Source organism: Tachysurus fulvidraco, chromosome 10 (genome assembly GCF_022655615.1).
Source record: "Tachysurus fulvidraco isolate hzauxx_2018 chromosome 10, HZAU_PFXX_2.0, whole genome shotgun sequence".
In the NCBI taxonomy this organism is placed as follows: domain Eukaryota; kingdom Metazoa; phylum Chordata; class Actinopteri; order Siluriformes; family Bagridae; genus Tachysurus; species Tachysurus fulvidraco.
This window is the reverse complement of record NC_062527.1, coordinates 39,211-65,000: the sequence shown is the minus strand read 5'-3', so window position 1 is coordinate 65,000 and position 25,790 is coordinate 39,211. Positions and strand designations below refer to the sequence as shown.

General features: G+C 37.4%; 1 protein-coding gene across 1 annotated transcript in view; it reads right to left on the bottom strand.

Annotated features, from left to right (window-relative positions):
* kcnq1.2 (potassium voltage-gated channel, KQT-like subfamily, member 1.2) overlaps positions 1-14,915 on the bottom strand; it is a 110,085-nt gene extending 95,170 nt beyond the window's left edge. The window contains exons 1-6 of the mRNA XM_027140896.2: positions 14,225-14,915; positions 5,156-5,246; positions 3,433-3,559; positions 3,116-3,194; positions 2,790-2,886; positions 2,064-2,204 (exon numbers count right to left, since the gene is read on the bottom strand). Coding sequence (XP_026996697.2) covers positions 2,064-2,204; positions 2,790-2,886; positions 3,116-3,194; positions 3,433-3,559; positions 5,156-5,246; positions 14,225-14,673 — 984 coding nt within the window. The 5' untranslated portion in view covers positions 14,674-14,915. The remainder of the gene's footprint in view (positions 1-2,063; positions 2,205-2,789; positions 2,887-3,115; positions 3,195-3,432; positions 3,560-5,155; positions 5,247-14,224) is intronic.
* Between the last annotated feature and the right edge of the window lie 10,875 nt (positions 14,916-25,790).

Here is a 25,790-nt window from a genome sequence, read left to right as displayed (position 1 = left end):
GTCTCTTGAGCTGTCCTTTTTCTGTGGCCATTGGGCCTCCAGGAGAAAAATGAATGAAAGGCTTAAATGGACGGATGACTCAAATTTTCAAACCACTGGACTAACCCAGGCATTACAGGCTGCGGATTTCCTCTCAGTACTGTTAACAAGCTGACAACCAAATTTTCAGCAAATTAATTCAATCTTTAAAATACAGTCATTAACCAAAATGTTTTTTTTTTCTCTCCCTCTATATTTTTCCCCTTTCATTTGCTCAGCCCCTCGCCATGCCTGCCATCCCTCCTCTCCTTCACCTCCCTCCCGCTCTGCCTTCCTCTCTTTGTCCCACTCTCTTTTAGCCAGTTCATTTCCTTTGCCTCTCATCATGCTCAAGTTTACAGTTTTCAGAAAAAAAAACAAAAGGGAGCAAATCCCCCTGTAGAGGACTTCTCCTCGCTACCTCACTGACACAAACAACGCCTTTTGTCCACCATTACACAGAGCTACAGGAAGCCTCATGCTTTCTGACCCTCACCACAAAAAGGTAGAAACCCTGCAATTAAAGTTTTAATTAAAGACGCTGACGCCTCAGAGTGTCGACGGAGAAAAAAAAAGAGAAGGCTTTCAAAAGGAAAGCATGCGAGGTGAAAAGGGGTAAAAGGAGGCCATTGCCAGGGCTTTTGTATAACCCCAATCCCGTGAGCAAGTCTGTGATTGGTGTCTCATTACTTTTCATGTTGAATGCAACTTGTTAATTAACTGGCCTGGAAACTTCATCTGAGAAGTATTCAAACTGCCATTTGACTGAATAGTTTTGGATTAGTGTATACTACAGTTACTGATAAACAAGGATATCTATTGAGCGTCTGGGCTTCAGCGTTCTAACCAGCACTCTAAGAGCTGCATAGTTTAATTAGTGGTTCGATTATACTGTAGACCAATACACAGGGATTTATTTGCAATGCAAAATATCAGTTTAAACAGATTTGTAGATATTAGGGTTTTTTTTTTCTTGTACAGTAAAATGAGCAGAATAAATGAACTTTGGAAGTCTGAACATATTTCAGACCACATTTGAGCAAACAGGAACTATTATTTTTGTCTTAAAGTACTAGTTAGGGTATATCAGGAAGTGGTAGGTCTACATGACTAGATGAAACCTGGTCTCTAGTCAACTCTACACTGTATAACAACACTGTGAAAAGTGTCTAATGCTTAACTGCTCTGCTGTAATATTATTACCTCCAACTCTATGTACTGAAGACGTGTGGATTGTTTCTATTTTTTACATTTTTAAATTTATTATTTTTTACTATTTTGAATTTTGTATTACATCTTTATTTAACCACCATTTTAATTTTCTTGTTACGCTGCTGTAACATAACAATTTCCCTCATGGCAGCAATACAGTCTGTCTACCTGTCTGTCTGTCTACCTGTCTGTCTGTCTGTTCTCACTCTTGTTCACTTCCTACCAAACTCCCCCAGTGCAGTAATATTTGTTGTCCTTTAAAGTGAAATAAATCCAAATAAAATTATTCTATGCAACAATGAATTTAGCTTCACAAATTTCCCACAATCCGTCCCAGCTCTCAGTCCAGTCTCACTCTTCTCACTCATATCATATGGTGGACTAATCTGCAGCACTCAGGCATCACATCATAGTTCCTTAAATAATGCAATTCAGATAAAAAAAATTAACAGCAAAGTCTAAAACCATGGAAGCTGGAAATGTAATTTGTAGCTTGAATATGTCTTTTAGCTGAAATGCAGATGAACACATTTGCTGTTGTCCCTTTTGCACGCCATTTGCTTAGTTGTGGTAATATTTATTAAGACACATTTTTACTTAGATATTTACTATATATAGATATATTGTGAAAACAACATGCGTTACAACTATAACTAGACGCTGTATTATATCAAAATGATATAAAAAAATTACCACCTAATCAGAGACAACAATAATTATATTTTAGTGACATGAATAACAAATAGAGAATGAGAAGAATATATTTTTAGTGCTTCTGCTTCCTTGGAGATACTTTATACTTGGGTTAATTAGATCATAATTGTGAGACTCACAACGCCCCACCAGAGTGCATCAGCATAACTCGCGAAGCCCGTCTTCCCCTCCTCATCCACCGTGTCTTTCTCCGCCAGATACACAAAATACGAGGAGAAGATTAGACCCAGAAATCCAATATACAGTGTCGTTATCAGCTCCTGGAACAAATAGGACACGGTTATCTCATAATGTTGTGAGATCATTCGACTTGGATCATCTATGGTGTAACACTAGAGAACTATACTAATGTTTATTTACTAGCGTGTGTCAGTAGAAATGCTTAAGTATGTTATGTAACTGTTACTAAAGCCAAAAGGTGCTTCTTAATGCTGTATTTAATTCGGAAATTCACTTTGTGTTTTTATGGTTTCATGGATCTTGGGAATTGACAAGGTTTGAGATTGATCATCGTAATTCTGAAGTCAGCTCAGTGTCTCTATATAGGATGAATAGAGAGTATGTTGGGTTGATCTATTATATATCACAAGTGAATTAAGGAGTAAGTCTGTCAAATGAATGCTGGAGCATTTTAATGGTACACATTTAAGTATTGGTACACCTTAAGAAGAATTATTAATGTAAATAAATAAAATCCTTAATAGGATGAGATATAGGGCCAGTTCTGGAGTGTGTACGGATGTGTTGGGGAAGATGTCTGGACACAGGATTATTTGACATTGGGTATGTTCATACCCCCATAGTTCAAGAAGCCTGTGCAAATTTCTCTGTATGTATGTATTGACCTGTCGATGAATAAAGACTACAGATCCCAACAGCCTCCACGTGCCTCCCTGACGATCCACATGGAGCATACGCAAAATCTGTAGGAAGCGGATTCCCCTGAAATCAAAAGCATTAATAATAAGCAAGACGCATCCGAGAGCCATCATTTTAAATACAGCATCTTGTTTACTGATATTTTGGGGTGTTAGTCATCTGTTAGTAGGTCTAAATATGTTACTTCTTCTAAACTTACCAAATGTAACTAAAAGCAATTGCGTAAGTTAAGACGATCCTGTATAAATTTTTGTTGCGTATGTTATGTTGAGAAACATAACGGCTTCAATACCTTATTGCAGAGGTGGCGAAAACCTGTCCATTTGATCCCACACTAAGTACTACAACAGAGGCAACCACCACTATTAGATCTGCTCCGAGCAAAAAAGCAAAAACAGACAAACAGAAGAGTTTAGCAAAAATAACAGCAACAATGTTAACATTAACATTAACTACTACTACTAATAATAATCATCATCATCATCATCATCATCAACAACAATGTTGTGTTGAAATGTTCAAAGAATTTCAAAGTCAGAAGGGAAAAAAAAATATGTTTAACAAATAAATGAAATGTAGCTGTAGGTGATATGGTGCCAGTCTGGGTACCTATGATGGAAATAGGTTTTCGGGCAAAGCGTAGTCTGCCTGCGATGCCCACGTATTTGCTCCTGCAGCCTGCAGACCACAGACGCACAACATACTCCATACCAAAAAACACCACCAGCACAATTTCCTAAGCACAGGACAAAAACATGACCATTATGAGCGTGTGTACCAGCATGACTCACCGATGAGTGAATCTAAATTGGGTGTGGTGAGCAAACTAAGCTCTATCTAGATTACATCTAGACAAAACAAGGATACCAGCAGGTGGTGGCTTCAGGGTGACCTCTTTTACATAGAAAACATTGATCCAGATTTCTCTTCTCACCTCGTGTTTCGAATGAATTGACCCTGTCTGCCGGCGTGACCTCTGAAACAAAGTGAGCACGGTGCTAATGTGGCTGCCTACATGACAGCTTGCTCTGGTACTACACTGAATCTCAGATGGAGTGACATTACACACGTTATTAATTACAATACCAATAATTCATTACAAATTAACCTACACTTGTCATTATAAAGCAAATACCAACACCACAGCTGAGATCATTCTATTCATTCTAGGCCTCATTTATCAATCTCTAGCAAAGATTTCAGGTCAAGCAAAACAAAAAATTCTTACCAGATGTTCTTTATACTCATGTGCATATGCTGATGCTTTTAACTGCCAATCACCCATAAATTACCAAGCACTGTCCTGACATATTATCATAAATGTAAATATTTAATAACGACTACAAAAACTCAATCTATTTTCCAATAATGCAGCTCAGCCATTGCAGTGTATCTGCTACCAAAGACACACACAATCTCTGTCTCCATTTAGGGTTTCGTTCACCCTAATACAAAAGCCTTACATAGGTCTAACTAATGGATTTGCTTTGTTTCTTGTCATTACTATGACGTGTTGGAACGATGTGCTCTATATCACAGTACTGCAATAACTCATCCCAGTTATACTATACTAATATACTAATATCAAGCCGTCGACGGCTCTTAACATCTGTAAGGTTTCTTTATGCATAATTTATAACAAACCCAGGAGGATAAAAATTATTCTGAAGTATTTTTTTGTGTGAATTAATTAGTATGTATTCAGCATGAAAAATGAGGCCCGATGTTAAACGGGACACAGAGATATGTGACTGATCCGTGTGGCATGAGCTTTATTTATATCTAGCCACGTATGTGGTTTCATCACTTCTTGTGTCAGTCAATAAGACAAAACTCTAGGGTTCTGGATGTGAATGTTTATTCATGAATGTTACAGTGTTCTATTATTATTATTAATAATTAGTTTATTAAACACATTCCATGGTCAGTGGTGCTCAGTCCAAGCTTCTACTATTTTCCACTTATCCTAAGCATCATTTGTGTGCTTCTGCTTTTTAAGACTTATTTATTTATCACATAAAGTTGACAAAGATTTTTTTTTTTTACACGTTACTTTTTAGGTATTTAGGCACATATTTCTGTGTATTTAGGAAAAAGGCACTCTAACAAGACATGCATTTTTTTCTTTTCAGTAGTTAAACATAGGTTTTGCATTGCACTAATAAACAGCAGGATAATAAACAGCAAGACTTCTTTCTGGGTTTGCTTAATAAAATGTACGACCTCCACCAAGCGGACGTTTATGGTACTGCAGAATACAAACCTATGTCATGTTTAGCTTTTAAAAGGAACCATGTGTAATGTTTATACTGAATAATATGTAATCACTTACCATCCAGAACAATGTCCCAGTGGCAAATTCTGCATACTGCTCAATAGTGGAGAGCACACTGAAGATCAGGCATATGAGGACCATGAGGAACCTGAAACAGATGAAAGAAACACTTAAAAAATATTATATATTTAATATTTCAGTGATATTTACTCAAAAAAAAAATCATTTTTAATTAATTAATGATTTAATCGATAAATTATTATTTTTTTTTTTTACTAATTTTACTAAGCAACAAGCAACATTTTTTCTTAACTTAAACTAGCCAGTTTTTTGTTAGTAATTTTTTTTCAACTTATTTGTTTCATGCAAGAGAATTTAAATGAATTACAAACATCTTGACATCTGATTTTGCAAAACATGTAGCATCTCACACAGACACACACACACACACACACACACGCACACAGACACACACACACACACGCACACACACAGACACGCACACACACAGACACGCACACACACAGACACGCACACACACACAGACACGCACACACACAGACACGCACACACACAGACACGCACACACAAAGACACGCACACACACAGACACGCACAGACACGCACACACACAGACACGCACACACACAGACACGCACACACACAGACACGCACACACAAAGACACGCACACACACAGACACACACACACACACAGACACGCACACACACAGACACGCACACACACACACACACAGACACGCACACACACAGACACGCACACACACACACAAATAGCCTGGCACTCGAAAATACAATAGCCTTAAAGCCAACACAAAGCAACACATAAAACACAGACCATGTATCACACTCACAACAATATAAAATTGAACCCAGTGAACATATTTACATTAATGAATTAATAATGAAAAATCAGAGGAATCACTGAATAATAATCTCAAATTATATACGTATAATATATTTCGGATTTCTTTGCTAATTAGATATTATAGTATTAGTTATAGTTAGAATTCTATTTGTTTAATTATATATAATAATATATATAAATATAATTTGTTTAACTTGTGTCCAAGATGCCGCAGTGTTTAATAAAGATGTATGTCATGAGGAATTGCAGTAAGAGACACTACATATGGGTCATTAGTCAAAATCTGGACCTGCAGGACTAATAACAGTAAAACTGATATAAGTATGAAAAGAGCTTAAAGGAACCCTTATGATAACCTGGAGTAATGTATGTCATTGTGCAAACCTTCGTTAAATCACTTTTATTCAATAGACAAAATGTATATGTTGATATTTTATGTTTCGTTGCTGGTTAATGACTTTTTGCTGTTTAGGAGCCCATTTATCTGTGATACTTGATACAGGCAGCTGCACTGATGTGTGTATTAACTATACATTCAACATCTAATGAAACCTGGCCAGCTTTTTGATTTATATGGATGTCACCACGATATGCAATCTAAATGCAAGCAATGCCTATGAGTTTCTTTTTGCTATTAAAATATTCAAGTTATTTGATTGAAAAAAGAACATGACTAAATTATATTGAATGTCAGACCAGTGACACCGGAACCAGTGAACTATGATCCCCACAATTCACAGCCCGCTCTTGGTGTCAGCTGACAAACAACCAAGCCATCATACTTGAATTCTCACGAGACTCGTTGTTAACCTATGTTTGTTCCAGAAGAATTTCTGTGATGTTTCTAAGCCTTTCTTGGATCAAGATCTTCAAAGGGATTGTGTACTTCAGTGAACCTCACAGCGGGGTTAATCCAAAAAAGGGCGATGCCTGAAGTCAGTGGTCAGACTAAAAGCCATAGTAAAGACTCCATACTTAAAGTTACAAAAAAAGTCCAAATGAAGGCTGCCAGGATTAGGATTACTTGGAAGTGCTACTGGAGCCAAGCGTGATAATGGCGTAAACAGCTGAGCACCTGGTGACTCGGCAAACCAAAAAAAAAGGTTATGTAGAAGCTGTGAGATGAAGTGTGAGGCTCAGGTGCAATGCCACTCAGACAGCACGTATGGGATAGATGGACTTTGGACCAGGAATGTTTAGATAAGTTGAACACTTCCAGACCTCTTTCCACAAACTTGCCACCAGGTTGTGTTACTGACTCGAGGCAGATTTGTTTGCTGGGAAAGAAAGAAATCTGATATAAAATACAGTAAAGAATGTGGACATTTATAAGAGTGAAAAAGCCTGGAAGCATCAAACTGATTAAAAAACTGTCCACAGAAGAATCCATTGAAGAATTAAATGAGTACAGTTTTTCACATATCTATTTTTCTTGAGCATTTTTCCACCCATCTGCCAAGTCTGGGTATGAGACGTGTAGATTTCCCATTACTCTTACTAATAAGTAAAGCTCACTAAAACCATATCAAGGATTTCCTCTCCAGACGGTAGTGAGACCATATACAGGGATTATTCTCTCTCATTCTCACTCACACTCACACACACACACACACACACACACACACACACACACACACACACACACACACACACACACACACACAAAGACACAAAGACACAGAGGCAATCAAAATATCCTGTCTTTTCTCTCTTCCGTTTTTTTTTTGCCTACAGTATATCTAAGTAAATAAAATGTTTGATTGTTGTTTTTTCAGGAACAAAATAAGATAGTCCCATAATTTATGTCTGTTAATCTGTGGTTTAGGTTCCTAGATTATTTATATTCCACCAGGAAGCCAGATGGAGATTTGCTAGTATTGATTATATGGAACATCTTAAAGTCTTAATGTCACTGTTAAGGGATATTCAACCCCCCCAGATGAAGCCACCCCAGTCAATTGCCCTACAATTTAAATCCAAAATCTGGGATTTTTATTTTGATCTTTATTTTGTTGCATATACATTACAGCACAGTGAAATTCTTTCTGCACATATCTATTTGGAGTTTGGGGTCAAAGCACAGGGTCAGACATGATACAGCACCACTGGAGCAGAGAGGATTAAGGGCCTTGCTCAAGGGCCCAACAGTTGCAGCTTGGCAGTGCTGGGGCTTAAACCGTAATCATCCAATCAACAACACAGAGCCTTAACTGCTTGTCTGTGGGGATTTGTGTTATGTTTACAGCATTTAGCAGACAGCTTTACATTTTAATATTTTCATCAATTCGTTCATTCATTCATCTTCTTCTTCTTCGAAATTAAGTTTATGTGACAAACAGATGCCTCGCCATTATACTGTAGATACAGAGAAACCTAAAAACTCCTTAAAACATAAAAAAGCACAGATTTTGTGACACAAATTTAAAGGTGGGGTCTCCGTTGTTTGAGAAATGCTTCAGAAAACTGAGTCGGGCCGGCAAACAAAACAAAAACAAAACTAACGTGTAGCCAATGAGCAGAAAGGGGCGTGTCTTGTCTATGTGGGCGGAGAGAGTGTTCGGTGCCTGTGTGTGACGTTAGCAGAAAGCGGTTTTAATGTTGACATGGAGGATAAAAACAAAGAAAGAAAGAGAAGAAAGACTTATGATAAGGACAAGAAGTAGGACGTGTTAATATAGGATCAGCTTTCCAGCACTGGAGAGAACTGAACGTCTTTAACGTGAAACGGAGCGAAACCTTTCACGCTACAACACACAGTACGACAAACACATCTGTATCACCGTAGTATTACTCATTGTGTGCATTTATTGATAAAAGTTTCCCCTCGGCCAGCCGCCCCAGCAGGTTCAGCCATAATACTTGTCTGGGTTATACTTGGGTTATACTTGTCTGGTGTATGTGTGGGGCGGAGCTATCAAAACAGGGGTGGGACCCATTTGGGTTAGGGGCGTGTTTGTTTTGGTGATTTCAAATGTCAACATTGGCTTTCAAACAACGGAGACCCCACCTTTAATCTAGGAACGATGAGCGAATGTCGATAGCTGCTATAATGTAAGTGATAACAGGAACTAAGTTGTCTTGCATTAATAATAAAAAAAATGTAATCATCAGCAAATGACTAATATAAGTGGAATGAGTGGAAGTGAAGCCTCTTTTTTTAATAACATTCTTCAAACATGCTGTTATAAGGATATAAGGAGAATGAATAATTGAAAGACTGAAAGTTAGAAAGAATTTCTCTCTGCTAGTGATCTTCAGTTGTTTGTGTAAAAGTGCTCTCACTGTAAACAGAGTAATAATGTCTTGTGCCTTCGCTCATTAGACACAATAGCACATATTCACTGGCCGTCCAAATAAACAGACAGGTCATTATACTGTTCCAGCTGATGCACCGAGGTCTTTATGGAGACACTTTAGACCTGGCAACCAGAGCGAGAGCAAAGAACAAGGGCTTGGATTTGATAATCATCAACATGTAAGTAGGTTAGTTAAAGAAACACTGTAGGTTGTCAATTAAAGGAGATTAATTTTGTAAAAGGCTGATATCAGGTTCTACTCAACATGCTGTTACAAAAGACAGAAGCTTATCAGACACCCATATCACACACCAACGTCCATGTCATGCTCAATCATGTCTTCTTTACCATCCATTAAACCTTAACATTTGTCACCCATTATAATATATTACTTCTCACATGTTGTTGTTTCCTGATCCACACTACAGGGTGTCCCAAATGTCTCCATACATAAGGAACATTAACACAGCTTTAATTGACAGCTTTCTGCATTCATAAAGACTATCTAAAAATATATGTGTATAATATAAACTGTGTATGGAATGACAGTTTTCTAAAGAGTGTTCATTTCCCCTCTGCATGAACAACATTGAGATACAGAGGTTACGTAAATACGTACTCGGAAGAGCAGGTCAGATCCCAGCAAAGGAAAAAAAAGGCAAAAGCAACCATCTGAAATTCTTTAACTAGTAACTTGAAAGATTGCAACTGTTCAATGCCTAAAAGCAGATGCTTAAACCAACTGACTGTTTAGTTCAGAATAATAGTGGGATATAATGTAGTCCAACACAATATTATAAGGCACATGTTCAATTCCTGCTTTAGAATGATTCTGCCATGTGTTCCCAAGGATAGGCACAGAATCCATTGCAAACCCTGAAGATGAATAGATTGTAAATCATGTTGAATTAATTTAATATAACATGACAGATTTAAACACATCAGATTTAAACACATCAACACACTTGATAGAGACGGTAGAGATGCAATCTACCATCACAGGAAATTGCGAGTTTGAATCCCGATGAAGCAAAATAGGCCATGCTCTGACAGTGACAATAGCTGATAACGAATGTCTGTAGCAGATGAAGGTTCGGAAGGTCGCGAGTTGAAAATCCTAGCACTGCCAAGCTGCCACTGCTTGGCACTTGAGCAAAGCCCTTAACCCGCAACAGCTCGGTTCAATAAATTAAATGAATGTAAGTCGCTCTGGACAATGCTGAAATTGGTGGGGATCAAAAACATGTTCATGACATTGAAACCCTACGTAGCGAAGAAAACATAACCGGGACATGGGACGTCTTAATGCTCGCACACGGCAACAACATAAATGGTAACAACAATGACTCACAGAAACAAAGAACAAAACAGGCGTATATACAGTAAGGCAACAAATCAAGGTAAACAGGTAAGATGGTGGGAACAAAGGACAGGAAAGGGCGTATCACAATAAGGTGGGTAGTGAGGAACTGTCCAAGCTCCTAACAGGCGTCTACCAAATAATGTAAATGTAAGTGTGAATGTGTCTCTGAGCTCATGCAGAGCACAGTTCATGCATCATCTTTCCCAGTTTAATGAGGTCTTGCTAGATGGGATCATCCAATATCTAAGAACAGTTTACATTAGATCTGTGCCAGGGATCAGCGCGGACTTTTGGCCATGTGCGATTGTTGTTGTTTTTGTCACGTGGCTGCCCCGCCTTCGTCTGCCCCGCCTTCGTCTGCTCCTCCCGGTCACTACACCTGTTCCCCATTGTGTGTGATTGTCTTTTTGTGTATATATGTGAGCCACGTTGCCGATGGCAGCGCAGATTCATTAATTAATACGCTAGTTCCCCGTGTAGTGTGGATTATGTTTGTTTTCCTTATGTATTAAACCCCTTTCATTTGAAGCTATCCTGCAAACGGGTCTGTCTCAAATCGTTCCGTATCCGGGGTCTGACAATCTGGATATACAGTACCAGATAACACCCTGAACCCCTTTATTACTGTTACTATGCTAAAAATCATGGATGAAGGACAGCCAAATATTTGTCTCAGAAGGTAAATCTACATCTGTGTAAGACACGAGGCTACAGAGAACCTCTGTTCAACAATAAAGGCTATTAATAAAAGGATCTCATAATAAATCTTCTGTCAATAATATTTTTTTTTAATAAACAGGACTTTCTCTAGATATACATGGATTTGATATTGTGCAACTGCTGTCTCATTGCACCAGGGTTTCATCCACGGGTTCAATCTCAGGTTACAGTCCATGTGGAGATTCCATGCATGTTCTTCCTGTGTCCATGTTTCTGATGACTAAGGACCGAAAACGATACGAAGAGTTTTGCACTCCGGTCTGCATCAGTGAACAGTTTATCATTTCAATAAAATAGACTTCATGTTAAAATTAGAATTTCCAGGTTACATAATTGCCCATAAAGCCGGCAGGAGGATTTTGTGGTGATCTACTTCATCTAGTTAACCTCTAAAGATAGAATTTGAACTTAAGCACTGATAAAACAAACATAAAACCAATCTGTTTATTGAATAATTATGCATCACTGTTCTACTGTTCAATGTTCTTATTACAGACTGCGTGAGTAACACAGAGTGATATCACCACCTACTGGATATTTCAGGTAGTCCTAGGATCCTACAAGAGAGGAGCAGAACAAACCTTTTCCAAATTCCTACCGTGTTTCAGGATAGCAGCATGCTGTAATTAAGCAGATGTGATCATGTACTCTGGTTAGTTTGGCTGTGTAATTGTTATCGGGGCAGTGGTGGCTCAAGTGGTTATGGCTCTGGGGTGTTGACTGAAATGTTGCAGTTAAAGCCCTAGCACTGCCAAGCTGCCACTGTTGGGCAATTAAGCAAAGCTTAAAGATGGTTAAATCCTTGCCCCTGTGCTCTGACCCCAACCTTCTCATTTGGGAAAGAATTCCACTATAATGCATATGTGGTGATGATCACAGCTTCTATGCTAGATTTCTATGGTTTTTGTAGCATATAAACTTCTACTGAGAAGAAATAAGTCTTCTGAGAGTTTCCTGTTTTTGATATTATTCCACTTTCAGATTTACTCACATCATGTATTTTGATATTATGAACTAATGCACAGGAATTGGTGACCAAAGTACTTACTATATTGTTGTAAAGCTATTTAAATATCTAATAAGAAGTAACTAGATTTTTTGCTTCATTGGGGTTAAATCTTTTGCCCTTTCCTAGGTTCTGAGGGTTCCTGTATAGACTTAAGCCAGGGGTATTTTTCATAATCCTTGCTGGTTGCTTGTCAGACTGTACAAACATGATCCCCATGTCACACTGTAGGAACTCAGTTGTCATCATGTCAGACTGTATGACAGTCAAAAATCGGACAAAAACAAAACAACTCGTCCAGGGTTGTGGTGCAGTTCATTACTTTTGGTTCTTTGTGTAACTGTTCTTGCAGTTTTCAGGTAGTCCTGTAAATCTTTTCCAGTTACCTTTCTTATCATTAGGATCAGAGCGTGTTGCGAAATCTTCCCATCATTATCATTTCACTGCTGTTGTGTACTGTATAGAAATATGTAAGTGAAAAAATATAAATTTTGAATATTGACTCCGTTTGTACAGACAGGGATGTTGAAGGTCTTTTCTATTGCTCTGTATTTTTCCATTCAAGATTTTTTAAATAATCTTTGAGTCCTTAAGAACTTTAAGAGGCGCCTTCACCTTCACCTTCACCTTCACCATGATTGTTATTGCCATAGAACATTCTCAGCCAATGGAAACATATTTTATATCACCAATTTCAATTTACATGAAAACACTTTTATCTTGATTTATCTGAATTCGATTTTTTTTTAAACTATTGATAAATACCCTTTTTTTCCTGGGCATTACTTACAGTTTCTTGGGTGTTACTTTGGTTCTACGGGGTTCACATGTCCCCTCACAGTGGCATGGATTCAGTCAGACACCCTAATGGGGGTCAGTTCCTCATGATAGTATAACACAGGATATGCTGCATTAAAGATTAGGAAGAATAAAGTAGAACACTATCGACGAAGGATGCACAATGATTTGCACATTATGGATCCTGACATTAGGTGTCGTTGTACGGGGAAGAACGAGTCTTTGGGAAGGGGAAGTTAATTTAATGACCCTGTGAACATCTCAATTACCTCACACTCACTAAGGTATAACTAGCAGGGTTCCATGTTCTGATCAGCTTACATTGTCAGGAGTGTGTAGAAATACACAGCTTGACACACAAGAAGACAGAAATAAATCGCATACTATGCATAGAATGCACTGGTTCTGTGTCTCTGAGACCTCTGATCTGTGGACATAACATGAAGACGAAGGTATGCAAATTCTGTATTCATAGCTGTAATCAAATTAAAATGATCTTTACTACTTATTGTAAGCAGGGTAGAGGGAAATCTGGAGCCAAGGGGAAACCAGGCACAAGGTGAGGACCACCCTGGACAAAGTGCCAACCCATTGCAGATGCACACGCATACGCACAAACACATACGCACCAGTCAAACTACAGTTGCATTTCTTTGGACTTGGAGGGAATCTCTGAAAGTACAGGGCAAGAAACAAACCCCCAACCACAGAGGTCCAAGACAAATAAGAAAATTGGTGGTGAAAAAGGCAAAAAATTACTATTTGCAAGATACTAAGATTACTAATTTTATTTCCAACCAGAGAATGAATTACTATGATGCATTCGGGCACGGTTTCATATTTACAGGTTGAAAGTTACAATTATAAAATACGCTACATTATAAAGCAGACGTTTACAACTTCATTCTTCAGGAAAACCCTCACAGCTTCAGAGGCCAATACAATCCATTTAATTCAAATCAATAGAAAAGTCAATCGATTTTAAAATCAATAGATTTATATGTTGTATACAATCTTCCTAACGTAAGAGAGCAGCAAAAAGCAAATTTACTCACACCAGGAAGTGATAGAGGAAGCATTTCTGGCCTGTTGGTCTCTCTAGGAAATTGTAGACATCACCCTGCATGCTAGTCTTGGTACGGTAGGGGTTGCGCTTGAAGTAAGGGGGAGCGGGGCTGTTAGAAAGCGAGGGAGAGGAGCAGGAGCACGGCTCCCTGTCTTCCCCAGGAGCAGTTAATTCTTTTGTGTTTCCGTCTAGTACACCTGATTCATTATTCACCATGGGTTTCTGTTCCTCTGAAACAGGAGAGCAACACGGGCTGTCCTCTGGTGCCTCCGGCATGGCTACAGGAGCTTCTTCTTGGCTGCGCTCAGAGTTCAGGCATATCAGAGTGTCCCCGTTTGGAGTGTGCATTTTGGTTACAACAGTGTCGCTGCTGCCAGACCAATCAAAATGTTGTGCGCGACACAGGAGACGAATGGGACGCCCCTGATGCTTTTCCATGGCTCTTTGGAGAAGGAAAGGTTTTGGGTTCGAGCATAAGAGGAGAATATTGAGTTGATGATGGTTTGACCACTGGAGTTCATCAATGTCTATAGTGGAAGTGTTGTTCAATTCTTCTCACCTGGGAAATTATAAATGGAAAGGAACATCAATTACTCCAAGTTCGAGTCAGTAATGGATATGAACTAGCAGTTTACACCATTTACTTAACTTCAGTTATATTCAGAAGGCAGACTTGTGAAATGAATAAAAATTATCGATAAAATCAATTCTACAGTAGATTTTCTCCTCAGTATCCGTGAAGTGTAAACTGGAAATGTTGTATATTTATCAGACAACACCATCAGGAAACTGATCACCTTGAAATTTCTAAATAAAGTTTAAAGCCATTAAAGCTTTCTAGGCATATTGTATATAAGCAACTCATGTCTTGGAGGTAACTCAAAATTAGTAATAGACTGCAAAAATCTGTTATTTAGATCACATTTACACTTTAAAGCCATTTATAAAGTGTAAAAAATAGCTGTTTCTTTAAGACAACTTATATGCACATGCACTCATACAAATCTATAAACAATATCACCATATTTAACATGCTTCAGTTGTAAATCTTGACAGGTTTACCTAAAAATTTGTGGCAAAATGGACAGATGTTTAACAGAAGAAACATGCTAATAAGCTGTATAACAGGAGAACTTCAATAAAGTATATCTACAGTAGCCAACACAGTGGCTCAGCTACATTACTGAAATACATAAATAAAAGGAGCCTTTTCGTCGTGTAGCTGTCATTGCACCTTTTATAAAGATTTGTAATCGTTATTACATTTAAATGACGGTTCTGTGAGCTCTCGGTCATTTACAGGTGGCAGGTTGATAAACCCATTGTATCTAGAATATCCTTCAGTATGTTTTCTAGTACATCGATACTCCTTTTCTTCTCATCAGGTAAGTCAGCGCTTCAAAAGAAGCTTAATAAGTAACACACTAACCAGCTAGCAAATCTTCATCTTTAGCTAAGAAATCTTGGTAAATTCAAACACTAGACTCATATTTAAAAACTTTAGGACATGAACTAGCTAGCATAGATTATTTGCTAGTCTGTCCAAGTCCAAAAGAACCAATAAAATTTGGTTTTCCAGCAGTTATTTCATAAACATTGTTATTTATAATTTTACTGTCTTAACATTACAAAAAGGTCAAACATAAGGCACACTAATATAGCAAAAAAAAAAAAAAAATTAAATTTGTCTGTCTAATAGTAAATATGGTGAACAAAAGCATTTTTTATCTTAGATGTACAAACCTAAGCCTGATTTTTACAATATGATATGACAAAACAGAGAATTATACTAAATAGCAGGGCCATTTAAATAAAGAGCATGAAATCGCACACCATGACATTCTGTCCTGCATATTTTATGAGCGTGATTAACACTGGTTACTGGACCAGGCATTACATGGAGATAAAATATCTCAGGTGTTCATTTGACCTGTCAGTCATCCTCGAGTTTACAGTCAGTAACACTACATCAATCTATCTCCTAAACAGAGATAATATTGGCAACAACAACAAAAACTTGTTAGACATAGCATCATATTAAAGTCTGGTCTGGCCTGTTTTTTCCCCAGGCACTTATTTAATATCCATTCCTTATCTATTTAACATAGCAGTCAGTCTAGAAACAAAAATGGAAATGCAAGTCAAGCAGCCTAAATTAACCATCAGTCTTTGCACCATGAGCAACGGCTGGACATTTGGCCTATGGAGAGCAGTCTTTGTAGGTTTAAAAAAGAGTGGAAACAGGAGCCTTGGGTCCACTCATGCCCTGTCATTCAGGACAACAGATGTGCTGACAGACTTCACCACACCTACTGTCCTCATCTGGATTGAGTTACTCAGTCCTCCAAATTCACCTAAACAACTAACTGAACCAGATCCTGAAGCGCAGAGCAGGTACATTTATAGAATATTTTAATCAATCAATCAATCAATCAATCAATCATTTAATAACCATTAAAATACTAATTTTACTCATACAATGTGTATATATAAGCTCTGAAGATGTATCAATATGTGTTAATAGATTTAGTCAGGGTTGGATTGTAGCGAGGCGTGAACATTTTACAAACAAAATATAGTGCTGGTGGTGGCTGTGATGGAACCACCCCATCATTAATGTAATGTTAGGGGGCAATACCTAAAGGAAAAAACTGACTTGACTTTTTTCTTAATAAAAAGTCTACATGACCTCAAGTCTCTAAGTAGTTGTTATTTCCACAACACGCTCACAATGCTTCAAGACTTAACAGATACGAACGAAAACAGATTATTCACTGTGATGCCGTTTTACAGACGGTAAGTGCACCTACTTTAAATAATTAGTGTAACGCCCTATTATTCTTGCCATGTCAGTTTTCTCCATAAAACAATTGACAACCATTTACATACAACCATACACACTGTACTGACTTCATCATTAATGCTATTTCTGCTCCACCCCCAAATAAACAGCAATGTGTTGAAAGGTGGAACAGACAAATTTCCGTAACCCGACAAACCTATAATACAAAATAAATGCATCTTATGTTATCTTTTATTTACACGGTGTCACAATGCAGCAACAGAATACTGCAGCCTCGCAAGCATCGTACAGTTCAACTAAATAAAAAAAAAAAATACTGAAGGATTACAAGCTAAAAGGAAATGACAGTCTTCACCATTACAGCTAGATGAAAGCAGGTTCGATTTTGCACAGTTGTCTTTTCAGATTTTCTAGGGATTGAGTATTAAGCCCTATGATTATTCACTACTAATACTCAGCTGTTATTTTCTGTTAAAGACCCAACATACTGATGGAATGCTGTATACTTCATATCAATAGCTATATGAAAATTAAAAATAGAACACACCTGAGTGCAACATACATACTTTTGTCATGGAAAAACAGGAAAATGTTTCGGAATGTATTGACAAAAAAAAAGAAAAGTACGTGTAGGATGATGAAGAAAAAAAAACCAAATAAAAAACAAAAAGCTGGCACCCTTTAGGATGCCAGACCTGAGATGAGGATGTCCTACGTACAACATCTGGCAGTGTTACAATATGCCAAGAATAAAAGGGAGGAAAGGACATTGCAACAAGACGATCCCACTGTTGTCCAGAGGGTATGAAAGCTCCACATAAGTCCACATAACTGCACCCATCTAACCTTTATTCATAATAGTCAGTATATTCATATTATAGTCATATTCACATCATGTCAATCATAATGTATCTGTACTCCTACACTATAATGTAAATCTATTCTTATTCTGTTTTTTATTTTATTTTATTCTATTCAAACAGTAAAAAAGGAGCATTTCATTACAAGTGGTTCTATGTATGTAAGTGTAGGTGACCGATGAAATTTTAATTTGATTTGAATTTTAAAATATTTATCACATATTCATTAAAGATGTTACATTTGTTGGTCATTTTTATGTTATCTATCTATCTATCTATCTATCTATCTATCTATCTATCTATCTATCTATCTATCTATCTATCTAAACTGAATTTTACACTACTACAGGAAAAAAAACAGAAAACATTTAAATGTTTTAAATATTCAAATGGTAACAAAGATCATTAATAATGACAGTAACAACGTAATATCTTGTTTTTGGAAAGAAAATGAGACCTATGAGAGCATTTTAAACGAAATCCTCCTATTTGTGTCAACAAAAATGCGCAATTCTTTCTGATACTTTACAGTATGTGATGTTAAAAAAAATCGTAATCTCGTAATTTAATAATGTTATAATAATCAATCTGTTCTGTACAATCAAATAAAAAGATGGCAAAGGTATAATTACCTCTAAAGGTCAACGGGGTCCTAATACCGCATAAACCGTGCACTTTGGAGAGACAGAGTGCGGCTGTCAGCAGTGATGCTGCTGGAGCACGTGGGAGAAAGAGAGAGAGAGAGAGAGAGAGAGAGAGAGAGAGAGAGAGAGAGAGAGAGAGAGAGAGAGAGAGAGAGAGCTCTGTGTTGTCTTCTGGAGTAGATTAAAGCAGATTAAGTCTTATTTTGTGTATGATATTAGAACCAGAGAATACATGCATCTGTAATGAGGGTGGAGTGTGAAGAAACAGTGTTAAACTGTTACGCTGAAAAACTATAGGCTACTAATACTATACTCCACTACACTATAGTAAGGCATGTCGAAATAAATATAACTTCATGTATAATTGTATTGTAATTGTAAATGTATTCAGAAAAAACACCTAATGTGATGGATGGGCGCTGTGCGCGGAGCAAAGCAGGTCCACTCTAGATTAAATTTTGGAGATCACCACCCGCAAATCATCTTCCACGTTAAGCCGTGACCTGTGTTTATTCTTAATGTAAGTCAACACGGAGAATGTCTTTTCGTATAAATACATTGAGCCAAATCGCATCAGTACACCCAACACGGCTTTCGACAACTGTGGATATCCCAGTGCGACAGAAACCCAGAACTCATCCAGCGTCTTGCCGTCAAATGCCGACCTCAGAGATCGATCGGTTGAAAGTTCTATCAGCGCATCTTCCGTATCTGATGCCAGATGATTTACCATGGTTACATTGAATGGTGACCTCATCTAGTCATATTGGTCGGGAGCGTCTCCTTCAGGGAAATAATTATGAAAGTGATCTAAAAGGCACATCATTACAACCTTTTTTAACATATAAAAAATTAAAATTAAAAATAAATATAATTAAATAAATAAAGTTTCTGGAAATCATCTAGCGACCCCCCGACCCCCACTCCACGAACCCCCTGGGGGTCGCGACCCCCAGTTTGGGAACTGCTGCTATTCTGTACTATACCAGGGTATACCATACTACATCATTTTTGAGCCTGGAGGGTTAACTGAGAGTCAGGCTTGGGACAAACATGTAACACCATACTACACTATACTATATTATACTGTACTATAATATACTATAGTGTGACAACTTTGACCTCGGAGTGTTGATGTGAAGAGTCGAGACAAATGTCTTGAGACAAAAATATTTGCACATCCCCTCAATCTGTTTGAATGCATAATACATGCTAATACATACTGCTTACTTGCCCTCGTTTGTGGGGCGAAGCAGCCGTGTACTGCTTGTTTTGGTCTCCACCTTGCGGGCAACTTTCAGTATGTGAATGAATGAGTGAGCATTTTCTGACGAAGTAATGCTGTGGTGGAATAACAACACTATTATTTATTTATTTATTTTATTATTTATTTATTTATTTATTTATTTATTTATTTAAAAATATGTACAGTAATGTTACATATACAACAGTATCACATATTTAACAGTAACTATAAAGGTAAAAGCAGTTTGCTATGAATTTGTTTATGTAAAATGGTTTGTTGACTTTGCAAATTACTGTGTTTTTTCCAAAAAGATATTACCATAAATAGTGTTGTGGTTAATTATTAAACCTGGTTTAAACCTGGTACATAAAACCCTTCTTTCTGTCTGAACACAGCATCCATCTAATAGCATTTCTTCTATATCCAGACCTGATAGAGAACTTAGCATGAAACATAGAAGACCGTAGAAATTACTTCCTCGTGGTGTGTTAGCTCCAAGGTTTCATCTGTAAATTAATAATTTGACCAATATGCTGTAATCACTTGTGAGAATTAACTTCAAATGTAATAGTAAAATTGCATCTTGAGATTCACTTGTTATCAGTTTGGTGTCTACAACACCAGATTATTACAGATTTAACAGGTTCAGACTGCTGGCAGAAATGTATTTGCTTGTTAGAGGAAAAAGTGTAATTACTTCTGAACACCGAGGTTTCGGATGGACAATTTCTACAGCGTAATTATAGGAGAAATCGATGAGAAATGCTTATGATGTTTTACAAGAAAGAGACACTTGAGACATGAGTGTTGAACAAAAAAAATAATTTATTGATTATTTAAAAAGCTATTTATAAACTGTAAAATTTGTACAGATGTTTATAAATTACATTTTCTTCTTAAAATCCTAAAAATATATATTTAATCTGTATGATATTTATCTTAAAATTATTTGAAACATGATTCTCATATTGTACCTTTTGTGAAGAATATGAGGTGAACAAGAGACACTTGAGACATGAGTGTTGAAGAAAAATAAATAATTTATTGATTATTTTTAAAGCTTAAATATTACTTATAATTATATATTATATAATTATATTAAAATTATACTTATTTATTAAATACAAATATAAATATTATAATATAAAAGATTATTGATTATTAAAAAACTATTTGTAAACTGATGGTTAGAGCGGGTTTAGAAGAGTCTGAGAGGGGGGTTAGTGGTCGTTCAGGGAGTTAAGGGTACACTACATTTACAACAATCTTAAAATCCTAATAATATATACAAATTTACATATCTACAACAATAAAAGATACTAACTACAGATATTATACCTTTAGTGAAGAATATGAGGTGATGAAGATGAAGTGAAGACTATGTACTAAATTTACATCTCTCTCATTAAAGCCGAATTCATCCTAACAGAGATTCGGACGGGCCTACTGCTAAATTCCACCTCTCCATCAGGATCCACACGCCGACTACTACTAGGATGAGCTTCCTGATTGATGTCCTCTTCGCCCCTCCTCCTCCTGCCCTGCCATGGGACTGGAACAACCATGATGGCACAGGCATAAGGCTGACCAGGCACTATATCTTTGATTTTAACATGATAGTGAGGTCAAGGCGGAGGAATTGTAGAACGGTGTGGACTCTGAAGGTGGTGGCCTCCTCAAAGGGGATGGACTTCTTACAGGAAATGGGACCCATAGAGGGATTTCTGAAGGCCGCGAATTCTCCTTCATTGCGCTCAAACCACTTTGCAGGTAAAGCCACGAGACTTGAATGTAATGAACAAATTTGTTTCAATGTTATAATTGATGCTTTTCTTTGCCATTAGACTCACATGGTTTACATGTTAGAGCAACGAATTAAAGGCTTCCATATGAACAGTAAAAAAGAAGAAAAAAAGATGTGCTTTTTGTGCAGTCATACAGAAAATGGGAAAAACGCGAATTTTATTGATTTGTTAAATATTTTAAAGAAAATTGGTATCTCTCACTATCGGGGGCCACATTTTAAACCTTTTTTCTACATATCTAGCCTTCACTACATAATGAACATTTTCTGTTCTCCCTGCAAATCCGGTCAAACTTCACAGGCACCCTATAGATACACCTGATTTCCAAAAACCTAAGGCAAGAAAAACCAAAAACCAAGAACCTCTATATATCTCTTCCTCTCACAACCTCTCTGTCCATCTATATTTCTATCCATATCTTCAATCTCTATCTGTTATCTATCTCAATTTCTCAATTTTTCTGTCTTTGTCTACTTGTCTGTCTTATCTGTCTCTGTCAAACTGTCTGTCTGTCCTTTGTATATCAGTTTGGTATAATGCCAGGGGTCTACAAAAAAGATCTGTCCATTTTGTCAGCGCATTTTATTTTGCGCACAGAAGATCTGTTGCCATTGTAAAAAGGAGCAGCCTCTGAAGCAGCGCCTCAAGAAGAAGCTTCAGAGGTTTGATGACAAGCGAGAGGAATGAGTGTTTGGTCATAAGAAGAACCACAACAGTGCATCCATCAAGGATAAAGCCATTATCATGGTAGGTGCAATTTCTTACATGATGTTAAACTGTCCAGATAATTTAGGACAGTGGTTTGGCCAGGGGACCCACATTTTCCCATGGTCATTGAATCACGACTGTGTGTGTTTGTGTGTCACATTTTTTTGTAAAATAAATTGGCTTGTATATATATATAGCATAGGGTTAGATGCTGTGGTCAGACAAAAAGAAGAGTTTTATGTGCCAGGTATATACCAGGTTTAATAATTAACCACAACACATTTTACATGGTGCTCCATTCATGTTAATATCTTTTTGGAAAAAACAGTAATTTACAAGTCAACAGCCAAAAAACTTTACATTTACTCTGACTTTCATAGATACTGTTATATATGTGACATTACTGTACATTAAACATCATTTGTTCATTGTTTTTGGTAAAAAGCTGGCAGCTGTGGTTGCCTGTGATTCACTTTTAAGCAGTATTGCTGTACACACACACACACACACACACACACACACACACACACACATCTGCATGGCTTCACTTCATTCCCCAACCAGCCAGTTCAGCTCCATATTATATTTCTTCAATTATTGTCCTTTTCACAGAACAGCTGTATTTATTCTGAGCTTAAATTACACACAGCTGCACTCTATTTACTAATTAGGTGACTTCTGAAGGCAGTTGGTTTCACTGGATTTTATTTAGGGGTATCAGAGAAAAGGAGGCTGAATACAAATGCTCGCAACACACAACACAGATATTTATTTAAAAAAAAACATTTATAAAAAAACATTTATAATTTTCATTCCACTTCACAATTATGTGCCACTTTCTTTCGGTATATTTTATAAAATCCCAATAAAATACATTTTTCTTTGTGTCAAAATGTGGAAAAGTTCAGTGGGTATGAATACTTTCGCAAGGCACCGTAAGTTTAAGGCATGTCTGATCGTGCAACCCCAGTGTTGTTGTTATTATGATAAACAAACAAACAAATAAATAAATAAATAAAACCTATACAAATATTGTATTAAACGAATTCAAATTAAATGATGTCAGACCATTTCTGCCCTCTGACATGCCCCAGGTACCTGTTCATAAGTATTCAAAATGTAAAGGAGTTACATTCAACCACTATATTTGTGTGTAAGGTTGAAACAAACAGAGTTGAAAACATCACCAAATGGCACAAAACTTCACAAAACTTCTCCAAATCACAAAAGACCACTTGCTATTGTATAATGTCTTTGGAAACAACACAAAGCCTCTAAAAATAGCAGACGCGATGCCACAAAAATGTCTCAAATTGGCACAAAATGACAAATAAAACAGCAACAAATAATGAGATGAAACTCGCAGTTATGAAATGTGCAATTTCAAAATAAAAATTTTCAAATTTTGGATAAAAGTCTTGACTCAGTCCCGAGGTGGCGATGCTTGATAGAATAATTCTTTCTTTCTTTTCTTTCCCTTTCTTTGATGGGGATATGAATGTAGGGACGATAATACTGTATGGTTATTGGTAGCGCGAGTGGTTAAGAACCTTAGCTGGGATACAGGAGATTAGAGTGGATTTCAATCTCCACCTCTGCCAGCTGCCACAGGGGATAACCTGGGGAGGTTTTATCTTGGAAGGGGTGGAGAAAGTTATTTCTTTCTGGTTGTGACAGACGGATAGGGAGGTCGGTGGATGCTCTGAGGTTGGGAACGAGGTATGAATGACTGATGTCTGCTTTTTGTGTGGATTAGAATTACAAGTAGCCTAGTGTGGATTCACAGATTGTGGTTTATTGATTAGCACTTTGTACTAAATAGCACTTAAAATTATTAGCACTTATCAGGTGCCTTATCAGGGGCCATATTTACAGCAAAAACTATAAAATACATCAGGATGTAGTAAAAGTGGCTGGCTAAAGTCACCTTACCCTCAGCTAGATTCTCAGTTCCCATTCACTTATACACTTATAGGCAGGTCTCTGTTTGTTTAAAAAGGAGCCTAAATGAGTCTTCTTTTACAAGATGTAATATATTAGACTTTCTCCATATCCTGATAACAAATAAGGGGCTTCATTTTACTCACATGTAGCTTGTAGGTGAGCCCTTAACTTGAAATTTTCATCTGTTTCACTCAGTATTTCATAGTTTTCAAGACTTTTTTTTCTTTCTTTTTTTTTTAAGTACTTTAACAAATAAGGGACCATGGGATGCTTAATTGAAAAAAATCGTTCTTTCTTTTCTTTCTCTTTCTTTGATGACTGTAGGGACGATTATATGGCTATTTGTAAGTGTGTGGGTTGCACGAGCGGTTAAGAACCTTGGCCTTGTGTGGATTCAGAGATTGTGGTTTCTTGATTATCACTTTGCACTAAATAGCACTTATTTTTTTTTTGCACTTATCAGCATTTATCACTTGGACAAGCAAGATACTGTACTTGGGGATCCCAGTTATTAGTGTCTATGGACTCCTCTTTTTCGATCTGTATACAGCCCTTTTGTTTTCCTTCTCACTATCCTGATTTTGCTGTCCCAAGTTCCTCCTTAAAAATATATTTTAGTTGTATTTTTCCTGGTTTTAACTTTCATTTTCCACAGAGACTAAAACAAAAATCCCTACCCCATCCTGGCTTCTTGTCCTCAACCCCTAACCTCAACACCTAACCTCAACCCCTAACCTAAACCCCCAATTTTAACCCTTAACCTTGACCGCAATCCTAAACCCCAACCCTTACCTAAGGCCCAACCCTAAGGGTGGAGGTGGCATATGTGGATAAGCTGTTGCGTTTTTTGGGGGATCTGAGGACCCTGGGGTTCAAATCCTGGGGTGGCGACTATGGAATAGTTGATAGAGTAATTCTTTCTTTTCATTCTCTTTCTTTGATGGGGATATGAATGTAGAGACGATGATCAGGGGTGGAATGCCTGGCAGGCCCGTGCCCAACGTGTGTTTCAGTCTGACTGAGACCTTGGTCAGGGGTCCATAACCCTAATCCCATCCCTAAGACCCCAATTTTAACCCCAACCCAACACCCTAACCCTAATTCCCAACCCTAAAACTAATTTCTAAATCTAATTCCCACCCCAGCCCTAACCCCAACCCCTAACCCTAATTCCCAACCCTAATCCTAAATTCCCAACCCTAACCCTAATTCCCACCCAACCCTAACCCATCTCCCCAACCTCTAACCCTATACTCACACCCTACTCCCCAACCCCTAGCACTACCCCTAGACCCAAACCTAACCCTAATTCTCAACCCTAATCCCAACATTAAACCCAAACTCCTAACTCTAATCCCAACTCTTAGACCAACCCCAACCCCTAACCCTAATCCCAACAACCACTAACCCTAAACCCAAACTCCTAACCCTCAACCCCTAACTCTAATCATAACCCTAACCCTAATTTCCACTCAACACTAAGCCCCAACCCCTAACACTAACCCTAAATCACAAACCTAACCCTAATTCCGAACCCTAATTCTA